This window comes from Callospermophilus lateralis, chromosome 2 (genome assembly GCF_048772815.1).
Source record: "Callospermophilus lateralis isolate mCalLat2 chromosome 2, mCalLat2.hap1, whole genome shotgun sequence".
NCBI lineage: Eukaryota > Metazoa > Chordata > Mammalia > Rodentia > Sciuridae > Callospermophilus > Callospermophilus lateralis.
In genome coordinates this window covers 175,374,909-175,398,945 of record NC_135306.1, presented here as the reverse complement: position 1 = coordinate 175,398,945, position 24,037 = coordinate 175,374,909, and the positions used below count along the sequence as shown (strand labels likewise).

Genomic DNA, 24,037 nt, shown 5'->3' with positions numbered 1-24,037 from the left:
GTACCAGAAGACCACGCAGGGGCTTTTGGAAAGAAGACTCCTGCTGTATCCTGGAGGAGGCCTGCCTCGGTGGTGAACAGATGGAGCCATTCAGCATGGGAAATTCTAAGAGCTAGCCTTGGAAGAGAGGGTAGTGTCTGAGAATGTGATGTATATTCTGGGTAGGCAAATACTTAGACATTCTAAGAATACAGTACTATTCAGGTCAGTGGTAGCATTTTCTAGGTACTTTTGGATCTTTTCTTTGTTATCCCCTATATCAACATTAACTAAAATTTGGCATTCATAAAATAGTAATGCAACATCTTAATTTTCCCCCTTTTGAGTTACCGGAAGACTCTTAAAAAGTATATAAATATAATCAATTATGCTTAATCATACATTTAAACTTTTCTTTAAAAGAAAATTTAGAACTAGTTTGGAAAATTTCGAATGTATAGTTGTCAGATTTATATCTAGCCTTTTACTATATGTATATTTATACACATGTATATACACATACATACACACATGCATATCTGCACACCCACACACACTCTGTGTGTGTTTCTCCTTTTACTTGTTTTCTGGCACAAGTCCAGACTGTCTTCCCCTTATAGAGTATATTGTAGTAACCTTCTAGTCAATCTCCCTCAAAATAGTACTGATCATTTCAAACTCAGCCTTCAGTCTTAATAAGAGCTCTAAATCATCTCTTTTGACTTGTATTCTTCATCATAGTGTTCAATTTACTCTGTCTTCAAAAAACCTCTTTCTATCTAAAGAGGAAATTAGTACCACACTTTAAATTAATTATCATTCCCACCCACATCTTTCACTTCTTTTAAAGTCTTTTTCTCTCACTATTTTAAGAAACTGCTCATTTCTGACTATCCTGGTTCAAACCATTTCTCTTTGTCTTCCCTTTTTCTTCTTTTCTCCAAACTCCTGTTTTTATACCCAGTAACTCACAGTGTAGCACTTTATTCTTTGGTATACAGAGAAAAGATTAGATGAGAGACTTCTACGATTTCATCTGTGTGTGTGTGTGTGTGTGTGTGTGTGTGTGTGTGTACGTACACAACCACAGTTCTTGTTAGATCAATAGCAGGCACTCAATTAAAGTGTATTGAGTGAGTAATGAAGGAATAATAGCTATGAGGTAGTGAAGAATCCTATCAAGGTGGATATTTGTTTTGTGGGATATGGTATTTCAAAGTTTGAAGATTTTCTAAGTGAAATAGGGCAACTATTTTCTTTGCAGTGGAATTTTAAGATCAGAAGTCATGGTAAACAAGTATCTTTTGATTAGTTATTCTAAAGTGCAAAAAAATATGTCTTGGTGTAAAGTTTTATCTTCATTTAAGACCCTGGAATTAACCTGAGAGTTGGAAAATTGCCCATTGAGGTAAGTGTTTGGGGAGAAAGGAAAGATGGGAAGGAGAAAGGGGGACCAATGGAAGATTCATAAATGTATCTGATTATTAGTATCTAAGGAAGGAAGAAAACTAACCAGTAATTATGATTGTAGAGTCCTAGAGAAGTCTAGTTTGAACAGCTTTCTCAACTAATGCCATAATTTAGCTGATGAGTGACAGAGTGGTGGCATTCAACTTGCAGTTTTATTTGGCCATACCTTCCACATTCTTTCTCCTGAGGAAATGCCCAGACGTGTAGATTCTGGTGACAGCAAGGCAGTTAAATAATCTGGGGTATGAATGTGGTTTTGTTTTATATCCCAGCAGCTATAAAATCTGTGAAGAAAACTCTGATTCTTTTTTTCTCTATGGAAAACTGAATACCTTCTTTACATTTCTTCTTTGGTGTAACTCTGAATTAAAATTTTAATTTAGGGATTACTTAATTCCTATTCTTTATCTTCAGCAAGAATCTTGAAGCTTTTTATAACTGTAAAATAAAAGTTGCAATTCTCTTGAGCTACTGCCAATAGCTTACAGTGGTGCCAAAATTTATGTGTGGGAAAGTTGATTTCAATGAGGGTAATTTAGCTGAAGTTTAGTCTAAGAAACTAGTGTTTTGCAGCCAAGCAATTATTTGCATTTCTAAAAAATGACTTATACTTTTTACCAATGCTTTCTTTCATTGTAGACTAGTTACTTAAGTAAGTTATTATCAGTAGTGGTATATATTATATAATGGAAACTATATTCTTGTTTAATTTGGTTAAGGTCAGCCTTTTTTAAAATATGTGATTTGGGTACTTCCATTAAACATTGCCTTTTGTTTAAATGAAATCCACAGGAATTAAATCAACAACTAGAAAAAAGAAAAAAAATGGAAGAACGTGAAAAAAGAAAGATAATTGCTGAAGAAAAGCACAAGGAATGGGTTCAGAAAAAGAATGAACAGGTAAAAAGGAAAAAAAATGCATATACATATCCTAACATCTCTTTTCAAAGTCTTTCTTCCAATTAGTCCTTAGCTAAGTTTTTCTTATATTTCTCTTAGGTTCTTTCTTCTTTGGGGTTTTGCTTTTGTTTTTCACCCCTACCCTCATGAATATTTATCAAGTCTCTGTCTTCTGCCCTTTGCCCTTTACTCTTCTTTTGTTTTTGGTACTAAGGATTGAGCCCAGGCATGCTTTACCACTGAACTACATCTCTGCCCTTTTTATTTTGTTTTGAAACAGGGTCTCGCTAAGTTGCTGAGACTGCCTCTAACTTGCCATCCTACTGCCTTAGTCCCCTTGAGTCACTGGGATTAAAGGCATGCACTAAAGAGCCTGGATGCCCTCTAATTTTGTTCTTTTCTGTTCCTGTGACCTCTACTAGTGTCTGCCTGCATTCAGCAATTCTAAATATTTTTTTAAAATATTTTTTTAGTTGTATATGGATACAATACCTTTATTGTATTTATTTATTTTTATGTGGTGCTGAAGATGGAACCCAGCACCTCACATGTGCTAGGCAAGTGCTCTACCACTGAGCTACAATGCCAGCCCCACCAAGTCTGAATCTTTAGACTTGAATTTTTTGAGTCTTGGATTTCTATCCATTAGATCAGCAGGCAACTCCAAATGTATACACCTAAAAAAAAATATCTTTGCCCCATTCCTCTTCATAGACTCTTTCCTATTATTTCTTTATTTCTATTACTTCTACTGTCTTCAGTCACTTAAGAATAATAAGAATTCTGTTGCTCCAAAACATCCCTTCCTTTACTATATATAAGTGCTGCTTCTCTTTTATTTTCTGAATGGTCTCATTATTTCCTTCAACTTTATTGTTTACTTCTCCACACTAGGATATAAGTTCTTATAAGATCAGGAATTTTGCTTCCTTTTTTCAGTTCTTCAACAGCTTATCCATTACCACACATTAGAGGTACCCAGGAATACTTGTTAAATGAATAAACCCTTCCTGTATGTCTCTGCCAGATTAATCTCTGCTGAATAGATCTGACTGTCATTCCTTAAGTCTAAAAAATTTTTTTCATGTTCCACACCTGTACTGTCTTCTGACTGAGATTTTAACAACTCTAGACTGACTGGTTAAAGAGCCTCCACTCTATTCCCTGAGCCAAAGTACCATTTCAGCCATGTCTATTATCTGTTTTCTCTTTATTCTATGCTGATTCTTTTTACTGGGATTATTTAGGGAGCACACACAAGATAATCACAGCCACCTCCCATCTTCTTGGAGTATTAGTTTTACTGGAAATTTTTTGAGAGGAAAATGTTATATTTTTATAGTAAAGCAAACATAGGTATATAAAGAAGTAGACTGTAAGTTTTATTTTAATTTTATTTTTCAAAGTGTTGATGATCAAACCCAGGGCCTTGCATATACTAAGAGAGCACTAAATTTTTTTACGTTATTTTTAAGATACAAATAAATTTCCTAGAAATCTTGAGCTTTCGGCTGTACTGCCCAGGCCTCAAGAGTATGTATTCTTGAGAAATTTTGAGAATACTTATCTTCTTACTATTTTTAATTTCCTAATTTTTACATATGGTATTTTATCAGGATGGAATCTCATCCTCTGTTCTACTTTTCCATTTGTCATCTAACTCAGATTAATTCCTACATGCAGATTGGCTGTTCACATGTTAGAGATTCTTTCCTGTGAATCTTTGTTCAATTTATATTAACTTTTATAGCACTTTATCATATGATGCTTTGTATTTTGTGTATGTTTTATAAAAAAGAAAAAAATGGCTGTTTTGTAGTATGTACATCCCTTTGCTTTCCTTGTAATTTTAAGATCCTTAAGAACAATAATTCTTTTTTATATTATTTTTTATCCATTACAAGGTTTATAATTCTTTGTATATAGTAAGCATTTGTTAATTGAATGAGTGAATGAATTTTCTTTTTTCTTTTTCTTTTTTGCAGTGCTGGGGATCAAAACTAGGGTTTCACTCATGCTGGGTTTTACCACTGAGCTATATTCCTGTTCTTCCTTTCTTATTGTTGTTGTTGTTATTATTATTATGATTATTACTTTTTAATTTGTGGTGCTAATTGAACCCATGGCCTTAAGCATGTTAGGCTAGCATGCAACCATTGAGCTATCCTTCATATCCCTACTTTCAATTTTAATACATTCTTATTTGGATCACACATTAGAAATTTTTTTAAAAGGTCTTTATTTTGTTTATTTTTATATGGTGCTGAGGATCGAACCCAGTGCCTCACATGTACAAGGCAAGTGCTCCGCCACTGAGCCACAACCCCAGCCTGATACATTAGAAATGTTAAAATAGCTGGGCATGGTGGCACATGCCTGTTGACTCCAACTACTTCAGAAGCTGAGATGGGAGAATTACAAAGTTGAGGCCAGTCTGGCAATTTTCTGAGACCCTGACTCAAAATGAAATGAAAAAAGGTCTAGGGGAGGGTGTAGCTCTGTGATAGACTGCTTATCTAGCATGCATGAGGGCTTGAGTAGAATTCCTAATACTGCCCCCCGACCCCCATTTAAAAAAAAATTACTCTGCTATCATTTTGTTTTTTATTGTGATTTTATATGTTTAGAATGATACCGATTTTATTATTAAAATATAACTATGAATTTAGATAAATGCTCAAATTATAGGACAAAGTTTTAAATTTTTAAATATAGTTTTTGTCCTTACCTATTGTTGATGCCAAGTGATATTATTATGAGTATCAAATAATTTCAGTAAGTTGAAGATAACATAACCTTCATCATCCAGGCATCAGAAGAAGGAAATTGGTTAGAGAGGTGTCTGTGTGTATGTGTGTGTATGTATTATAACCATAAAAGTATTTGATCCTTACTTGGATTGTGTTTGTTTAGAAATCAATTACTATGGATTGTGTTTGTTTACTTCATCCCCAAAAGAGTACTTTGAATAAATGTCACAATCAAAATAAGTCTATATGACCATTACAAAAATTTGGGTGATACTTTTTTGAAGTTTATATGAAAATAGTTCTCCATGTGTGGTATGCTCTCTCCTCTAGAAGCTTCTCTTATCTTCTAACTTCATTAAGCTAATTTTACCATGCCAATCAAACATAATTGTTGTTTTTCTAAGAATGTAAGATACTACTGAGGGATATATGATATATATTCACTGTTTTAGTTAGTGGTAGTAGACCTAATCCAATTATTTTTGAGGAAAAAATTCTTTTGGAGTAAGTGGCTTGCCATGACATAAATCACTAATTATTGAAAGCAAGATTTCATAAGGTAGAAAATGATTCAGAGATGAACCCTGAAAAATTAATTTACCTATTCTGCAGCATTCTTGTTCATGTTAAAGAATAATTGATCCCTCCTTTTTTTTTTTTTTCCTTAATATCAGATTTCTTATTCAGCCATAGTTACATTTACCTGTATTTGTAAAGACTGCTCTCCTGGTTCTTCTCTTCCTGTCTGGCATCTAGCTTTCTGTTTACATTTCATGGTGTGTGGTCCTCTGCTGCCTCCAGCTTCATTTTAGTTGTATCTTGGGCTGCTATTTTCTCTAAGTCATTTTCACTGTGTTTTATCAAAAAATCAGACAAAAGAATTTATGTATACATTAGCAAGATTGCTTTCTTCTAATAAGACTGTAATTGTGAAATCCTTTTAAAACAAATGGCTTATCTCATTGAGTACACTTAATATTTGTGTTGCTATGCTAATTTATTTTCCAGATTAATTTTTTTACACATTAATACAAATGTTGAAAAAGGCCTCTACTTTCAGTGTTTTAAAAAGTTATTTAAAAATAAAATTGTTTTTAATTCTCAAAACACACTGATATTTTATTTGAAAGACTTAATTCAAATCAACAAGGTGTATGATTGATAGCACTGTTATCAGTGGTATCATTCATGCTTTCAACAAATGTTTACTTAGCTTTTTCTGTGTGCCAAGTAGGCCCTATTAGAGGAATTAAAGTAAAAAACTTAAAGTAGCCAGTTGTTCATTTCTTTTACTTGTAAGAAACAAAGGTTCTTTCAGGGCACCATTTTAGAAAAGGAAGATTAATTGTTATCCTCTGTGATATAGAACCAGTGTGCTAGAAAATCCGAAGCCACTTAATGGCTGACTGCTCTCTCAGTAGCAGTGACAATTCTGACTGCCTGCTGTGCAATAAAATACATCTATTTTAAGTTTATGAGTTTGACAGATGTACGTACCTGTATAATTAATAAGCACCAGAGTCAAGAACATTTTCATCACTCTGGAAAGTTCCCTTCGCATCCAACCCCCATTCCCTTCCCATAGCCAGCCCCAGCTCCAAATATCCTGGGAATCTTTCTATTCTGTATATAAGATTGTACTTTTTTTTTTTTTATTGGTTGTTCAAAACATTACAAAGCTCTTGACATATCATATTTCATACATTAAATTCAAGTGGGTATGAACTCCCATTTTTACCCCAAATACAGATTGCAGAATCACATCAGTTACACATCCACATTTTTACATAATGCCCTACTAGTAACTGTTGTATTCTGCTACCTTTCCTATCCTCTACTATCCCCCCTCCCCTCCCCTCCCATCTTCTCTCTCTACCCCATCTACTGTAATTCATTTCTCTCCTTGTTTTTTTTCCCATTCCCCTCACAACCTCTTATATGTAATTTTGTATAACAATGAGGGTCTCCTTCCATTTCCATGCAATTTCCCTTTTCTGTCCCTTTCCCTCCCACCTCATGTCTCTGTTTAATGTTAATCTTTTCCTCCTGCTCTTCTTCCCTGCTCTGTTCTTAGTTGCTCTCATTATATCAAAAAAGACATTTGACATTTGTTTTTTAGGGATTGGCTAGCTTCACTTAGCATAATCTGCTCTAATGCCATCCATTTCCCTGCAAATTCCATGATTTTGTCATTTTTTAGTGCAGAGTAATACTCCATTGTGTATAAATGCCACATTTTTTTTATCCATTCATCTATTGAAGGGCATCTGGGTTGGTTCCACAGTCTAGCTATTGTGAATTGTGCTGCTATGAACATCGATGTGGCAGTATCCCTGTAGTACACTCTTTTAAGGTCTTCAGGGAATAGTCCGAGAAGGGCAATAGCTGGGTCAATTGGTGTTCCATTCCCAGCTTTCCCAGGAATCTCCATACTACTTTCCAAATTGGCCGTACCAATTTGCAGTCCCACCAGCAATGTACAAGAGTACCTTTTTCCCCACATCCTCGCCAGCACTTGTTGTTGTTTGACTTCCTAATGGCTGCCAGTCTTACTGGAGTGAGATGGTATCTTAGGGTGGTTTTGATTTGCATTTCTCTGACTGCTAGAGATGGTGAGCATTTTTTCATGTACTTGTTGATTGATTGTATATCCTCCTCTGAGAAGTGTCTGTTCAGGTCCTTGGCCCATTTGTTGATTGGGTTATTTGTTATCTTATTGTCTAATTTTTTGAGTTCATTGTATACTCTGGATATTAGGGCTCTATCTGAAGTGTGGGGAGTAAAAATTTGTTCCCATGATGTAGGTTCCCTATTTACCTCTCTTATTGTTTCTCTTGCTGAGAAAAAACTTTTCAGTTTAAGTAAGTCCCATTTGTTGATTCTTGTTATTAACTCTTATGCTATGGGTGTACTATTAAGGAATTTGGAGCCCGACCCCACAATATGTAGATCAGAGCCAACTTTTTCTTCTATCAGACGCAGAGTCTCTGATTTGATATCAAGCTCCTTGATCCACTTTGAGTTAACTTTTGTGCATGGTGAGAGGAGGGGATTCAGTTTCATTTTGTTGCATATGGATTTCCAGTTTTCAACACCATTTGTTGAAGATGCTATCCTTCCTCCATTGCATGCTTTTAGCCCCTTTATCAAATATAAGATAGTTGTAACTTTGTGGATTAGTCTCTGTCTCCTCTATTCTGTACCATTGATCTACCCGCCTGTTTTGGTACCAGTACCATGCTGTTTTTGTTACTATTGCTCTGTAATATAGTTTGAAATCTGGTATCACTAGATTTGTGAATCACCGCCTGATTCACACTTCCTGCTTAGAATTGCTTTTGCTATTCTGGGTCTTTTATTTTTCCATATGAATTTCATGATTGCTTTATCTATATATATCTGTATATTGCTTTATCTATATATCTATCTATATATATCGCCATTTTGATGATGTTAGTTCTGCCTATCCATGAACAGGGTATATTTTTCCATCTTCTAAGATCTTCTTCTACTTCTCTTTTTAGGGTTCTGTTGTTTTCATTGTATAAATCTTTCACCTCTTTTGTTAGGTTGATTCCCAAGTATTTTATTTTTTTTTAGGATATTGTCAATGGAGTGTTTTTCCTCATTTCCGTTTCAGAAGTTTTGTTGCTGATGTACAGAAATGCCTTTGATTTATGCGTGTTGATTTTATATCCTGCCACTTCGCTGAATTCATTTATTAGTTCTAGTAGTTTTTTTGTAGACCCTTTTGGGTCTTCTAGGTATAGAATCATGTCATCCGCAAATAGTGATAATTTAAGTTCCTCTTTTCCTATTTTTATGCCTTTAATTTCTTTCGTCTGTCTAATTGCTCTGGCCAGTGTTTCGAGAACTATATTGAATAGAAGTGGTGATAGAGGGCATCCCTGTGTCTTGTTCCAGATTTTAGAGGGAATGCCTTCAATTTTTCTCCATTCAGAATGATGCTAGCCTGAGGCTTAGCATAGATAGCTTTTACAATGTTGAGGTAAGTTCCTGTTATCCCTAGTTTTTCTAATGTTTTGAACATAAAGGGATGCTGTACTTTGTCGAATGCTTTTTCTGCATCTATCGAGATGATCATATAGTTCTTTAAGTCTATTGATGTGGTGAATAACATTTATTGATTTCCGTATATTGAATCATCCTTGCATCCCAGGGATGAATCCTACTTGATCATGGTGCATAATTTTTTTGATGTACCTTTGTATCCGATTCGCCAGAATTTTATTGAGGATTTTTGCATCTAGGTTCATCAGAGATATTGGTCTGTAGTTTTCTTTCTTTGAAGTGTCTTTGTCTGGTTTCGGAATCAGGGTGATGTTGGCCTCATAGAATGAATTTGGAAGAGCTCCCTCTTTTTCTATTTCCTGAAATAACTTGAAAAGTATTGGTATTAATTCTTCTTTAAAGGTTTTGTACAACTCCGCTGTATACCCATCTGGTCTTGGGCTTTTCTTGGTTGGTAGTCTTTTGATTGCTTCTTCTATTTCATCCATTGATACTGGTCTGTTCAAATTGTGTGTATCCTCCTGACTCAGTCTGGGCAGATCATATGACTTAAGAAATTTATCGATGTCTTCACTATCTTCTATTTTATTGGAATATAGGTTTTCAAAATAATTTCTAATTGTCTTCTGTATTTCTGTAGCATCTGTTGTGATATTGCCTTTTTCATCCCGTATGTTAGTAATTTGTGTTCTCTCTCTTCTTCTCTTTGTTAGCATGGCTAAGGGTCTGTCGATCTTATTTATTTTTTTGAAGAACCTTTTAGTTTTGTCAATTTTTTCAGTAGTTTCTTTTGTTTCAATTTCATTGATTTCTGCTCTGATTTTAATTATTTCTTGCCTTCTGCTACATTTGCTGTTGTTTTGCTCTTCCTTTTCTTGGTCTTTGAGATGAAGTGTGAGCTCATTTATTTGTTGTTTTTTTCTTTTTTTGAGGAATGACCTTCAGGCGATGAATTTCCCTCTTAAAACTGCTTTCATTGTGTCCCATAGATTCCGATATGTTGTGTCTGTATTTTCATTTATCTCTAAGAATGTTTTGATTTCCTCCTTTATGTCTTCTGTAACCCATTGATCATTCAGTAACATATTGTTCATTTTCCATGTGATGTAGGATTTTTCCTTCCTTCTTCTATCATTGATTTCCAGTTTCTTTCCATTATGATCAGATAAAATGCATGGTATTATCTCCACCCCTTTATATTTACTGAGGGTTGCCCTATGGCATAATATATGGTCTATTTTTGAGAAGGATCCTTGTGCTTCTGAGAAAAAAATATATCCACTTGATGATGGTTGATATATTCTATATATGTCAGTTAAGTCTAGGTTATTGATTGTGATATTGAGTTCTATAGTTTCTTTATTCAACTTTTGTTCGGAGGATCTGTCCAATGGTGAGAGAAGTGTGTTGAAGTCACCCATAATTATTGTGTTGTGGTCTATTTGATTCTTGAACTTGAGGAGAGTTTGTTTTATGAACGTCGCAGCACCCTTATTTGGTGCATAAATATTGATAATTGTTATTTCTTGTTGGTGAATGGTTCCTTTTAACAATATATAATGTCCTTCCTTATCCCTTTTGATTAACTTAGTCTTGAAGTCAATTTTATTCAATATGAGGATGACCACCCCTGCTTGCTTCCGAGGACCGTGTGCGTGGTATATTTTTTCCCAACCTTTCACCTTCAGCCTGTGTATGTCTTTTTCAATCAGGTGTGTCTCCTGGAGGCAGCATATTGTTGGATTTGTTTTTTTAATCCATGTTACCAGCCTATGTCGCTTTATTGGAGAGTTTAAGCCATTAACATTTAGAGTTACTATCGATATATGGTTTATACTTCCAGCCATGTTTGATTTATTTATCTTTTTTTTTTTAAATTTAGTTTGTTTCTCCATGATTAGCTTTCCCCCCCACCCTCTGTCTTTATTGAGGTACTTCCCACTGTTGGTTTTGGTTATTGTTTTTCATTTCTTCCTCGTGTAGTGTTTTGCTCAAGATGCTTTGCAGTGCTGGTTTTCTGGCTGCAAATTCTTTTAACTTTTGTTTATCATGAAAGATTTTTATTTCGTTGTCGTACCTGAAGCTTAATTTTGCTGGATACAAAATTCTTGGTTGGCATTCATTGTCTTTCAGTGTTTGAAATAACATTTATTTTCCAGGATCTTCTCGCTTTCAGAATCTGTGATGAAAAATCCGTTGTTAACCTTATTGGTTTACCCCTGAATGTAATCTGCCTCCTTTCTCTTGTAGCTTTTAATATTTTCTCTTTGTTCTGTATATTGGATATCTTCATAACAATGTGTCTTGGCGTTGGTCTACTGTGATTTTGTATGCTCGGTGTCCTGTATACATTGACAATTCGTATATCCGTTTCCTTTTTTATTTCTGGAAAGTTTTCTATAATTATTTCATTCAGCAGGTTGCTTATTCCCTTGGTTTGAACCTCTATACCTTCCTCTATCCCGATGACTCTTACGTTTCGTTTTTTATGTTATCCCATATCTCTTGGATGTTTTTCTCGTGATTTTTTTACCAGCCTTTCTGAGTTGGCTAGACTCTTTTCAAGATGATGTATTTTGTCTTCATTATCTGACGTTCTGGCTTCTACTTGCTCCACTCTGTTAGTGATACTCTCATTTGAGTTTTTAATTTGGTTTATAGTTTCCTTCATTTCTAGAATTATTGTTTGATTTTTTTATAATCTCTATCTCCTGATAAAAAGATGCTTATTTGCTTCTTTTATCTGTTTATGTAATTCATTTTCAATGTGTTCTTTCACTGTTTGAATTTGCTGTTTCATATCCTCTTTAAGATTCCATTCCATCTGTCTAAGGTTTTCCTTGAGTTCTTTATTTGGCCATTTTTCTGATGCCTCTAGGTCCTCCTGAATATTTAGGCTGTCCTGCATTGTTTGTACTCCTTTTCTTCCTTGCTTTTTCATGCTGTTCATGTTACTTCTTGTTCTGTTTGACTGCTGAGTTGCTGTTTACTCCTATAAATTTATTTGATGCTTGGGAGGAAAGGTATTAGAAGGGAAGGGAAGAAGTCACTAAAGAGAATGAGAGTAAGCAGGTAGAATTCAAGGAAGGGGGAATAAGGAAATTGAAAAGAAATGAAAAGAAAAAAGAAAAAAATAGAAAATAAAAAAAGAAAAAGAAATTAAAAAAAATTAAAATTAAAATTTAAAAATTAAAAAATTTTTTAAAAATTTTAAAAAATGAAAATGAAAAAAACCCAAATTAAAAAAAATTAATAAATGCAGTCTTAGAGTTTGATTAACTTCTCTTCCAGTTGGTGGAGCTGTGCCCACCGGGCCAAGCTTCTCCTCTCAATACACGGGAACCTGTCACTGTGCAGCAGCTCCTCCTCCCAGACTGGGCGGGTCTCCAATCCTGAGTGCCTAGGGCCTTCTCTTGTGTCTAGTCACTCCCCCACTTTTCCTCAACGCAGGCCCTGCTCACCAGTGACGGTCACCACAATACTGGCTATATGCCAGGTCTGCTGCTCCCGGGAGCCCTATTTTCTTGAACGACTGGGCACACTCTCCCCGTTTGCCATTCCCTCAGACCCTAAGTTTGTGGAGCTTGGGGCTAGGAACCCTCAGCGAATTTTGCTTGCCCTCTGATGTCCACACCCTGGATAGCTGATGCAAGAGACCTCAGTTGTCAGCGCTGGTGGGAGCGGTAGCCGAGGGTTCCACACCGTGGGTCCCGCGCCACTCCTGATTCCCTCGGTCTGACTATCCCGTTCATGGGAGAGCTGGGAGGGGCCCTTATGGGAGAGCTGGGAGGGGCCCTTTAGGTTTCCCCGCTGTGTGGAGAGGAAGGGCTAGGGGGTTACACACCTGTCGCTGCAGGTTTCAATGAAGCTATCTCCTCCGCTGCATTCTGGTGGTATCCCATGCAAATGGCGACAGTTCGTTCCCTTTGCCGAGTGACCAATGCAACGGGTGGGTCCTGACTGGCTCTCCCAAGCCCCTCTCAATCCTGTGGCCACTGCCTATGAAGGCTCGGTTGGTATTAACCTCTGCAGGTTCAGATGGGCCGACCAGTTGTTTCAGCGGGATCGTTTAGTGCTGAGTCACAGCAGTTTGTCTGCGAGACGCAGGCAAACGGGAGCTTGAATTCAGCTGATCCGGGCTCGGTGTGTGTTCTGAGAGGCCCAGACTGTTCGCCCCAGATCCATGTCAGCTCAGCATTGCCTAGTTATCCCGCGCAAACAGCATTTAGACGGATTACGACTCCTATGCCCGCGCAGCTGAAGAGATCAGAGACTTGATTTCTCCGCGCCCACCGCCATGTTGGATCTCCTGCCTAGGTCCTTCTCTATACTTTCTTAAAAGCAGAATGAAAGAATGTGTTGAACTTCTTTGTGTTGGACTTCTTTTGTTTTTAAATATATCCTGATATTTCATATATTGTTAATTCGTTTTTTTGATGAGTAGTCTCCCATGGAATAGCACAAATTGTTTATCCATTCACTAGTTGATGGTCAGTGGATTGTTTTCCATTTGGAGATATTATGAATAAAATTCTATGACCATTTATATATAAGTCTTTTGTGGACATTTGTTTTCATTTGTTTTGGGTAAATGTTTAGGAGCTGAATTGCTGGGCTATGTGGTAAGAATGTGTTTATGAGAAATTGCCAAAGTATTTTCTAAGGTGCTTATACCAATTTATATTCCCATAGCTATTGTATGAAAGTTCCAAATATTTTACATCTTTGGCAAACCTTATATTGTCAGTCTTTCGTTTTAGTTCTTCCAGTGTGTGTATAGTATATGCCATTGTTTTAATTTTCATTTCCATGAGATCTAATGCTGTTTCGCATCTTTTTATAAGTTCATTGTATTAGTCTTTCAGGGATGCGTAACCAAATACCCACAGACTTGGATGGTTTAAACAACAGAAAATTTTCTCACATCCCAGAGACTGGAAATCAAGATGAAGGTGTCTGTAGATTTGGATTCTCTTTAGGCTCTGGCCTGCAGATGGCTTGTCTTCTGGCTTTTTCTCTGTGCACACACATCTTTGGTGTATTTTCCTCTTTTTATAAGGACATCAGTCTTATTGGATTAGGACCTCATTTAAGTTTGATTTACTCTTGGAAGGTCTTATCTCCTCACACTTGGGAGTTAGGCCTTCAACATAGGAGTTGAAGGGACACAATTCAGTTTATTATACTTATTGACCATGGTAGGCAAGTGCTCTACAACTGAGCTACATTTGTTGTTAGCTTCTTTTGGATTTGTTTTGTGTCGATTTAAGTCTTTTGCCCATTTTTTGAAGGGGTTATATGACTTCTTATTAAGATATAATAATTTGTAAGTATTCATGGTTGAGTAAAACTTAGCGGCAGAGAGCATGCTTAGCAGGCTCTGGATTCAGTCCTCAACAAGCCTCCTCTCCCCGCCAAAAGACATGTAGGAATTATTCTTTCTTTCTTTTTTTTTTTTTTTTTTTTTGAGATGGGGATCTTAGTGATATCACTTTGTTACCCCGGTTGGCCTCAAATTCCTGGGCTTGTCAGGTGATCCTCTTGTCTGAGCCTCCCAAGTAGCTGGGAATATAGGTACATGTGACACTGGGTGAATTTTGTACATTTCTCTTCACTTTTTCTTTTATTTTTTTAATGTGGTGCTGGGGATTGAACTCAGGGCCTCACTCAGGCTAGTCTAACACCTACCAATGAGTAATCTCCAGTCCTAGAAATCTTTATATATTCAGACCACAGTCCAATGTCAGATAAATGCACTGCAAATATTTCCTCCCATTTAATTTTTTTCTTTCTTTTTTTTTTTTTTTTTTTTTTTTTTTTTTGGTGCCAGGGACAAACCCAGGGATGTTTAACTACTGAGTCACATCTCCAGCCAGTTTTTTAATTTTTGTTTTGAGACAGGGTCTTGCTAAGTGGCTTAGGAGGGCCTTGCTAAGTTGCTGAGGCTGACTTTGAAATTGAGATTCTCCTGCCTCAATCTGCTGAGTCATTGGGATTACAGGTGTGTGCCATCACTCATGGCCCGTTTAATTTTTCTGAATACTGTATTTTAAAGAGCAGAATGATGTTCTTTCCTTCCTTCCTTCCCTGGGGATTTAAACCATGTAGACTTTACCACTTAGATACATCCCTATCCTTTTTTTTTTTTTTTTTTTTTGAGACACTATCTTGCTAAATTGTGTAAGGCCTCCCTGAGTTGCTGAGGCTGGCCTTGAACTTTCAATCCTCCTGCTTCAGCCTCCCTATTCACTGGGATTATAGGCACAAACATCTGTGCCCAGCTTAAAGAGCACAAGTTTTAAATTTTGACGATATTCCATATTTCAGTTTTTTCTTTTATGGTTATGGTTTGTATGTCTTTATTTAAAAAACATTGTGTAATTCAAGAGTATAAATTATTCATTGTTTTCTTCTAGAAGTTTTATAACTTTAGCTTTACCTGTATGTTTATTTTGAGTTCAGTTTAATGTCTTGTTGAGTTAAAGGTTGGGGTTCATTTATTTGCATATATATATTCAATTGTTCCACTGTTAATTGAATAGATAATCCTTTCCTTATCAAATTACCTTGACACTTTGTTTAAAATCAATTGACCACACACACACACACACACACACACACACACACACAGATCTATTTCTGAATTCTATTCTCTTCTATTGATATATATCCTGTGTCAGCAGTACTGACTTGTTACTACAGCTCTATAATTCTTGAACTTATAGTTTTTAAAAAATAGATAATATAAATCAACTTTTGTCTTCTTTTCCAAACTTATTGTAGTTCCTTTGCACCTTTCTATATGCAATTCAGCATCTGCTTATCAGACGTGTTAATTATGCCTGCTTGAATAGTGCTTGGCACTTTTGGGATTTTGTTAAATGTGTAGATCGTTTTGGAGAAAATGGCTCTTAGTAATATCAAATTTAAAATCTATGAATATGTTTTTTCTTTCCATTTATTTGTCTTATTTCTCATCAGTTTTATTTAGTTCTTAATGATGGTATTATGCATCACTTGTTACATATATTTCTAATTATTTCACATTTTGGGCTATAGAGCAGTTATCTTGCCTTGTTTCTGATATTATCTTGTAACATAAAATTAATTTGTGTAGTCATTTGGTATTATTTCTTCCTTAAATGTACATTGCAAACTACCAATGAAGCTATCAGAAGCTAGAGTACTTTTTGGTAAATTTTTAAATTTTGAATTGTTTTATAATAAATGGTTATCCAGATACTATTTCTTCTTGAATTAATTTTGAGAAGTAGTATGTTTTAAGGAGTTTTGACATTTCACTTTGGTTTAAATTTTTTGGCATAACATTATTTTTAGCATTCTTCCATTTAAAAGTCTTTGTGATCTATAGTGATCTACTACTTGCTGTGTGATCTTAGGCAAATTACCCTCTTGTGCCTTCCTTTCCTCCTTTGTAAATAGGATAATAATAGTACCTACCTCATACTGGGATTGTAAGAATTAACTGATGGTCCATATATATAATTAAGTACATAGAATAGTGTGAGGTATAGATACCAATGAAGTGTTAGTTTCTTTCATTGAAAACATTATAAGGACTAGATGATTTCTTGTTGGTGAGGTTAGGCAGGAGAGTCATAAATCACACAGATTAAGAGAGATATATTCTAAGACCATTTTCAGTTTGTAGATTTTCTGCCAGTGAGGAGTAATTAAAATCCGTTATTGTTCCAGTGGTATTGAGGTTTTGTTATGAAAAGATTTCCTTTCACAACTATTGGCCGCACAGCAAGAAAGAAATATATCAACTTGAGGAATGGTGTAAGCCCTGATTTTCAAAAACTTGCTTGTGCTGCACAGCACTGAACAGGACATATATTGTATGTAAAAATTGGGTGTTAATTTATATTACAGTATTTTACAAGATACTTTCAGGGAAGGAATTTCTCTTTTTGGATCATCTTTCTTTGCTCCATGAAAACTGACATTATATATATTTGTATTCTATATTCCTTTTATACCTTTCAGATTAATTTCTAAAACTTTGATAAAGAGAACTATCCATGCTATTATTTATTTAGAATTTAACTACAGTTGGTAGATTATCATTTGAGTAAGGAGAAGAAAAACATTGAGTTATAGTCTATGTAAAAAATTAATTTTTTTTCTGAAAAGGGCCAGATCTTAAATATCTCAGGTTTTCTACCCATGCAGTCTCTGTGGCAACTATTCAACTTTGCTCTTGTAGAGTAAAAGAAACCATATGCAAATATATAAGCAAAATGAGTTGGCCATACTTATATAAAATGTTTTTTTCAAATACAGGTGGCCTGTGGGCCGAATTTGACATTTAGCCTTGTTTGCAAGCCTCTGATCTATATAAAACAGTATACCTAAAGATTTGCTCAATTATGTCCTTATATGCAATCTTCAGCAGGCATTGTTTATTTGAACTCTATAACTCACTTATGGTGAATGCTTATCCAAGTATTTGTATTGACAAGTTATCTATCTAGGAAATGTTTATATACATGAGGGTAAACATCCATTAAAAATACTAGGATTTAGCAGTCTAACAGATAGTAATATTTATTCACTAATTTATTTAAAGAATATTTATTGAGCACCTATTGTTTACTCAGCACTATCCCAGTTGCAGGTATACGTTGGTGAGCAAGATCTTTGTCAGTGTCCTAATGAAACTTACAGCCAAGCAGTAATACCTGTTATTGACATTGAACAGGTAATTGCAGTATGTTATATATTCTCATAAACCACATTGTGCCAACCACTGTTACACCACTTATTTTAAGAATAATAGAAGTTTAGAAAATTATTGCATATAACAATCCTTCCTTATGTGAGAATAATTACAGGTATTTCAATTAAAATTTCTATTTTTATTTAAGAAAAGGAAAGAAAGAGAACAAAAAATGAATAAAGAAATGGAGGAGAAAGCAGCAAAAGAACTAGAGAAAGAACATTTACAAGAAAAAGCAAAAGAAAAATATCAAGAATGGTTAAAGAAAAAAATCGCTGAAGAATGTGAGAAGAAGAAGAAAGAAAAGGTATTTTTATTAAAGTAGCCAGTTAGAATATATGTTTTTGGTGTTCATAGGTGCCAACTATATTTTAGAAAAAAGTATATGATTAGAGAATTGACCGTATCATAGCATAAAGATATGAAACTACCCTTACTTATATTATGCTATGTTTAAGCTTCAAAATGAATATGTATTTTTGGTTTCCTTACATTGAGTAATTTCAATAAGCTTATATATTTTTTCAGTCATTTTCAAAATTGTTGTTAGTTGTTTTAAATATTTTTCAATATACTTTTATATAGTCACATTACTGTATAATAAATTACTTTAAAAAGAAGGTGGATTGCTTTCTTTTTTCTTGGGTTTGATGTCTTATTGTTTAAAGGAAGACACATTAATATCACATCCCTGATCATGTTCAATTTTACTCTCAAATTATAGAAATATAATTCAGTATTGTGGCCAGTAAGCCATTGAGAGAGGAAGCAACTGGGAGAAAAGACTCAGTAGAATTTGAATGGAATGTTTAGTTATAGAATATCCTTGGAAATGCTTTGGTCTTGTCATTTTAAGGAAAAAGAAAAACAACGGCAAGTCGAATTACAAGAGAAAAAGGAAATAGCAGATAAAAAGTTTAAGGAATGGTTGGAAAATGCAAAAAGTAAACCTCGTCCAGCTGTAAAGAGCTATGGTTATGCCAATGGAAAACTTACAGGTTAGTTTTTATGTTATGTGGCTTACATAAGTATGGTTTGCAGAAGCAAATTTTATACATTTTGTTTCTTTTTCACAGAAATAGAAACTTATAAAATTTATTTTTCTTTCAAATTACTGTCTTTTAGAAAATTATACTATGTTGGTAGGAATTTATTCATTCTCCATAAATAATATATAAAGGTAATGGTTGTAAAACTGCAAACTTATACTTTTAAGCAATGATTTCTAACATTAGGAAATAAGTTAAATTCTCAGGGATGGAGCTGTAGTTCAGTCATGGAGCATGTCCTTAGCATGCATACAGCCCTGGGTTCAATTGCTAGCATCCCTGGTAGTGCTCTTACATTCTTGAATGAAAAAGCCTTACTCAGGATGTGTTTAAGGGTTCATCTTGCCTACCCTTTTTCTAACCTTCTCTAAGGCAGGGCTTCCAGTGTCTTTGGCACATTCTTTTTACAGGGTGGGATATAGATAGCACATGACCAAACAGAACCAATTGGCCTTTAGGCTTGGTCTGATGATAAATGGCATTGCATGTTTTTCTTTGTGCTTTATGTTGAAAGCTCATACCTTGATGACAGCTGCCTTCACTTGTTTAAATGATTTATTATTAAAAATACTCCCATTCTGTTTTGTTCACACAATGGAACATATTCCAGACTTTGTTTTGACCATCTTGGTAAAGTGTGTGTTGACATATTATGCAGTCAAAGTGGGCTGCCAGGGTCTGAAAGACACATTCCTGCTGTCAGGATTAGGCCTCTCTTATATGTCATAGAGGTCATCCATTATATCTATTAATCCATTTTAGCTACTGAGGATGGCTTCTTCCTCCTCCTTCTCCTCCTCCTCCTACCCCCACCTTCCTCCCTGCCACCCTCCCTCTCTCTCTTTCTTGCTTAAAAAAAGGTCAATAAGCAGTGATTTTTACCTAATGATTAGATAGTAAAGCTAAGACTTTAGGTGGGAATATACATATTGACTAGAAATTAATTGCTAAAACAATGGATTATTTTATTAAATTACTTTGCTTTTTAAATGAGTTTATCTTTTTTATTTTACTGGTTCTCTTTAATTATACATGACAGTAGAATTCATTTTGATATAACTGCACAAATATGGGACATATCTTATTCTAATTAGAACCCCATTCTTATGGCTATACATGATGGTGTATTTATATACATTTATATGAAAATTATTTTGAATTCATTTCACTCTTTTCTTTTCCTATCCCCATCCCTTCCCTTCATTCTGATAAGCAACATATTTGTCTGCATGCTGTACTTCCCTTAAGTCTTTATTCTTTATCCTATCATTTTTATAAATTATGAAATAAAGGAATTTGTGTGCCTATAATGACGAAAGGATTTGAAGATAATTTACAGAATGTTCTTCCTTTACATAGTTATTATTGTCAGGCATCACAATTTTTAAACAGTATGTTCATCAAAAGATGCTCCCTAATTAGTAATAAAATTACACTGATTCTGTGAAATCTTATTAACTTGAATAACAATAAATCAAAATTCCCTGGTTCTAAACAAAAATCTTGATTCACTTTAGCTGTATAAGCAAAATAAATTTTTCTGTAAATTTTAGTCTCTGACAAGGGGAAACTGGTTCACAAATAAGTCATTTCCTAGACAGGGTTAAGAAATGAAGGTTTTATTCAATTTTATGGTTCTGAAATTAATTCCATAGTAAAACCTTTGCAGGTATTATTATACCTTTGCATAGATTTTAACAATATTATTTGGGTTCTCAGCATTATTTTTTGTATATGTTTTAACAATATTTTTTGGCTTCTCAGAATTATCTTTTACTACATTACTATATTTGAAAGTGTTAGTTTTTTTAAAGTATTCAGATTAGCTTGATGTGTCAGTGATAGTTCGTCTTTTTGACAGTTTAACATTTTCTAGGAATTTTAAAATAAGTAATTGTTCTCAAGAAGTTTAGTTGTTTTGTTTTGTTCTGATTTTTCAATGATTGTAGGTTTTTACAGTGGAACTTCCTATCCAGAACCAGCCTTTTGTAATCCAATTCCATGGAAACCAATTCATATGCCACCTCCCAAAGAAGCTAAGGATCTATCAGGAAAGAAGAATAAAAGACCTGTGATAAGTCAGCCACACAGGTCATCTCTGGTAATTCATAAAGCCAGAAGCAATCTTTGTCTTGGAACTCTGTGCAAAATGGAAAGATAGTATATGTAGAAAATACTATGCTTTTACCTGAAGCTATTTAATTTTGAAATCAAAAAGACTTTTTACCTCTCAATCAGCAAGTTAGTACTTGATGTGATTATTGACATACTAATTTTTGTATTTTATATGGAGTTGAAGGATTAATTGAGAAGGGTATTTTTTATATTTTTTATATTTTCTTTTAAGATTGATCTTGGCATATTGTTTTGCATGATAAATCTAACAATTGTGCTTATGTTTAGCTTGTATTAAAACCACACTGTAATACCCATAAAACCAAAAATTTTTCCTGTATTATTTCATACTCTATATTGTTTGCTGATGTTTATGTTCAAGAACATAACATTAAGATTAATTTGTCCAAATATGCATTTCTAAACTGCATGCTTTTCTAAATGGGTTAGAAACCAAGAATAATCAAAAACAGTCTTTGTTGATGGCTTTTAGTATACTTTTCCCATTTAGATATTTTAAAAATAACTGAGTAAAGTTTATTTTGTTACAGAAATAAGAGTTGGGACTTTCAAAGGAAAATCTAAATACATTGTTTTACACTCTGCATCTTAGATTGATGTGTTATAATCTTGAGACCTTAGTAATATTGTGCTTTATTTTGTAAAAATACTTACACATTAATTGTACTTCCTTGTTAGCTTTGAAATTAGGATTGTCATTACATTATTTTTTAATATTGAAATGTTAATTGTTAAGTTTTATGTTGCTGAGGTTGAAATCACACATCTTATTAATAAACACATTTTAAGGATAAAGTTGAAATGATTACTAAAATAGCACACAATTTGTATTAAATTTAATTAAATATGCTTTTTAGGAAAAGCCTATTATCTATTTTAGGGCCTGAGAAAGAAATGTAAATTTATTCATTTTAAAGTGATTTCTATTTAGAATATATTCCATATCTTTGTCAGATTAGTCACTGGCCAAGTTTCTGGTGATCAGGTAGTATGTTGGACAATGCAAGGACAACAGAATTTTTAAAGTGTATTCATATAAACACAGCTTTAGAAAAATGCACTTCTAAGCATAGAACAATTTGTTAGCAATCAGTAGGGTTTGTTTAGTCAAAAAGTTGGTGAGATTTAGGTTTAGTTTGTTTGTTTGTTTGTTTTTATGCAGTACTAAGGATTGAACCTAGAGCCTCACACTCACTGAGCTATGCTGAGCTATGTTTCTGGCCCTTGTGACCCTTGACCATATTTCTTAGAACTCCTGAAATAGTGAAACTTCCATATAATCATTCTATTTGAGTAAATTTGCCTTTATAGAGAAAATGTAGAATTTTTCAGGGTAGCAATATTTTTCTGTTAAAAAATATAAGTGAATTTTCTCTATAAAAGCAATTTTGGCTTTATATAAGTCTCTCTGTGTGTGTGTGGGGGGAGAGAGAGGTGTATCTGAATTTCTGAGGGTTTCACATGTAGTAGTTATATCTAATAAACATTCTATTTCACAGCTGAGATTAACTGTTAACTATAACTATTCTAGCAAGACTTTTCATTCAGTCATGAATCATTTTAGTGTATATCCTGAGTTCAATAGATATCAGTAGTTTGAATTTTATTCTCTCTTTTTTTTTAGTACTGGGGATTGAACCTACAGGTGCTTTACTACTAAGACACATCCACAGCCCTTTTTATTTTTTTATTTTGAGACATTGTCTCACTAAATTGCTTAGGGCCTCACTAAATTACAGAGGCTAGCCTCAAACTTGTGATCTCCTGCCTCAGCCTCCCTTGTTGCTGGAATTACAGCTGCCCACCACTGTGCCTGGATTTAATTGTAATTGCCTCTGAAGATTTTAAACAGGGAATTGATAAGGTCTGGTTTATTCTTTGAGATTACACTGGCTGCTCTGAAGAAAATTACTTAATTGGGGGGAGGGGAGAATGGGAGGAGGGAAACGTTTAGAACATTTTTTATCATCTAGCAAAGAGATCATGATAACTTGGATTAAGATGGCAGCAGTAATAAGAAATAGAGATGTATTTGAGTTATATTTTTGAGATGGAGCAAACAGGGCTGCTATTATTTGGAAGATTAAGAAGGAGGAAGAATCAGATATGACTTCTAGTTATTTGGCCTGATAACTATGTAAATAGTGATAATTATAACAGAAATAGAAAGATTTATAGAGCAGATTTATGGGCTGAGATGAAGAAAGAGGGAGGTCTTTAAGAATTCAGTTCTGGATTTGTTAGGTTTTCAGAACCAACTAAATATCCTAGTGGAGATGGTAGTTAAATATATGAGTCTGATGCTCAGAAGAAAGCCAGGATTGGAGATATGGTTTGAGCAACATCAGCACATAGATGGTATTTAAAAACATGAAACTTGATCAGAATACCTAGGAAGAGTTTAGATAGTAAGAAGGGTGGGCTGAATATTCCAATTTTTAGACGTTAAACAGTCACCAAATCCTGAATCAGCAGCCAGTAGAGTAGAAGAAACCCAATAGAGTGTGATATCACAGGAGCCATGAATGGAAGTGAGTTGTGAACTCTCTCTACTGCCTCTTGAGAACTAAGATAAGGAAGAGCCTTCATTATTGGATTTGGTAAGATGAAGGAAGGTTCTTGTTGATCACAATAGTGAACATGTATTGAATTATTTCTACAGTCCTGGTATTCTTATGCTTTCTTTCTTTCTTTCTTTTTTAAAGAGAGAGAGAGAGAGAATTATTTATTTTTTAGTTTTCGGTGGACACAACATCTTTGTTTGTATGTGGTGCTGAGGATCGAACCCCGGTCACACGCATGCCAGGCGAGCGCGCTACCGCTTGAGCCACATCTCCAGCCCTATTCTTATGCTTTCATATGTGCTATTTAATCCTCACAACAATATTATGAGATAGTTACTTTCATTATTTTCATTTTATACTTGAGGAAACTGAGATACAGAGAAGTTATATTGCATTTATTGATAATAAATCACA

At 34.5% G+C, this 24,037-nt stretch overlaps 1 protein-coding gene across 2 annotated transcripts in view; it reads left to right on the top strand.

Annotated features, from left to right (window-relative positions):
• Window positions 1–21,668, top strand: part of Ccdc34 (coiled-coil domain containing 34) — a 31,964-nt gene extending 10,296 nt beyond the window's left edge. For both annotated transcript variants that reach the window (XM_076844284.1, XM_076844283.1), the window contains exons 3-6: window positions 2,242–2,349; window positions 18,023–18,181; window positions 18,731–18,872; window positions 20,873–21,668. In XM_076844284.1, the coding sequence (XP_076700399.1) occupies window positions 2,242–2,349; window positions 18,023–18,181; window positions 18,731–18,872; window positions 20,873–21,084 (621 nt within the window). In that variant the 3' untranslated portion in view covers window positions 21,085–21,668. The remainder of the gene's footprint in view (window positions 1–2,241; window positions 2,350–18,022; window positions 18,182–18,730; window positions 18,873–20,872) is intronic.
• The last annotated feature ends 2,369 nt before the right edge of the window (window positions 21,669–24,037 follow it).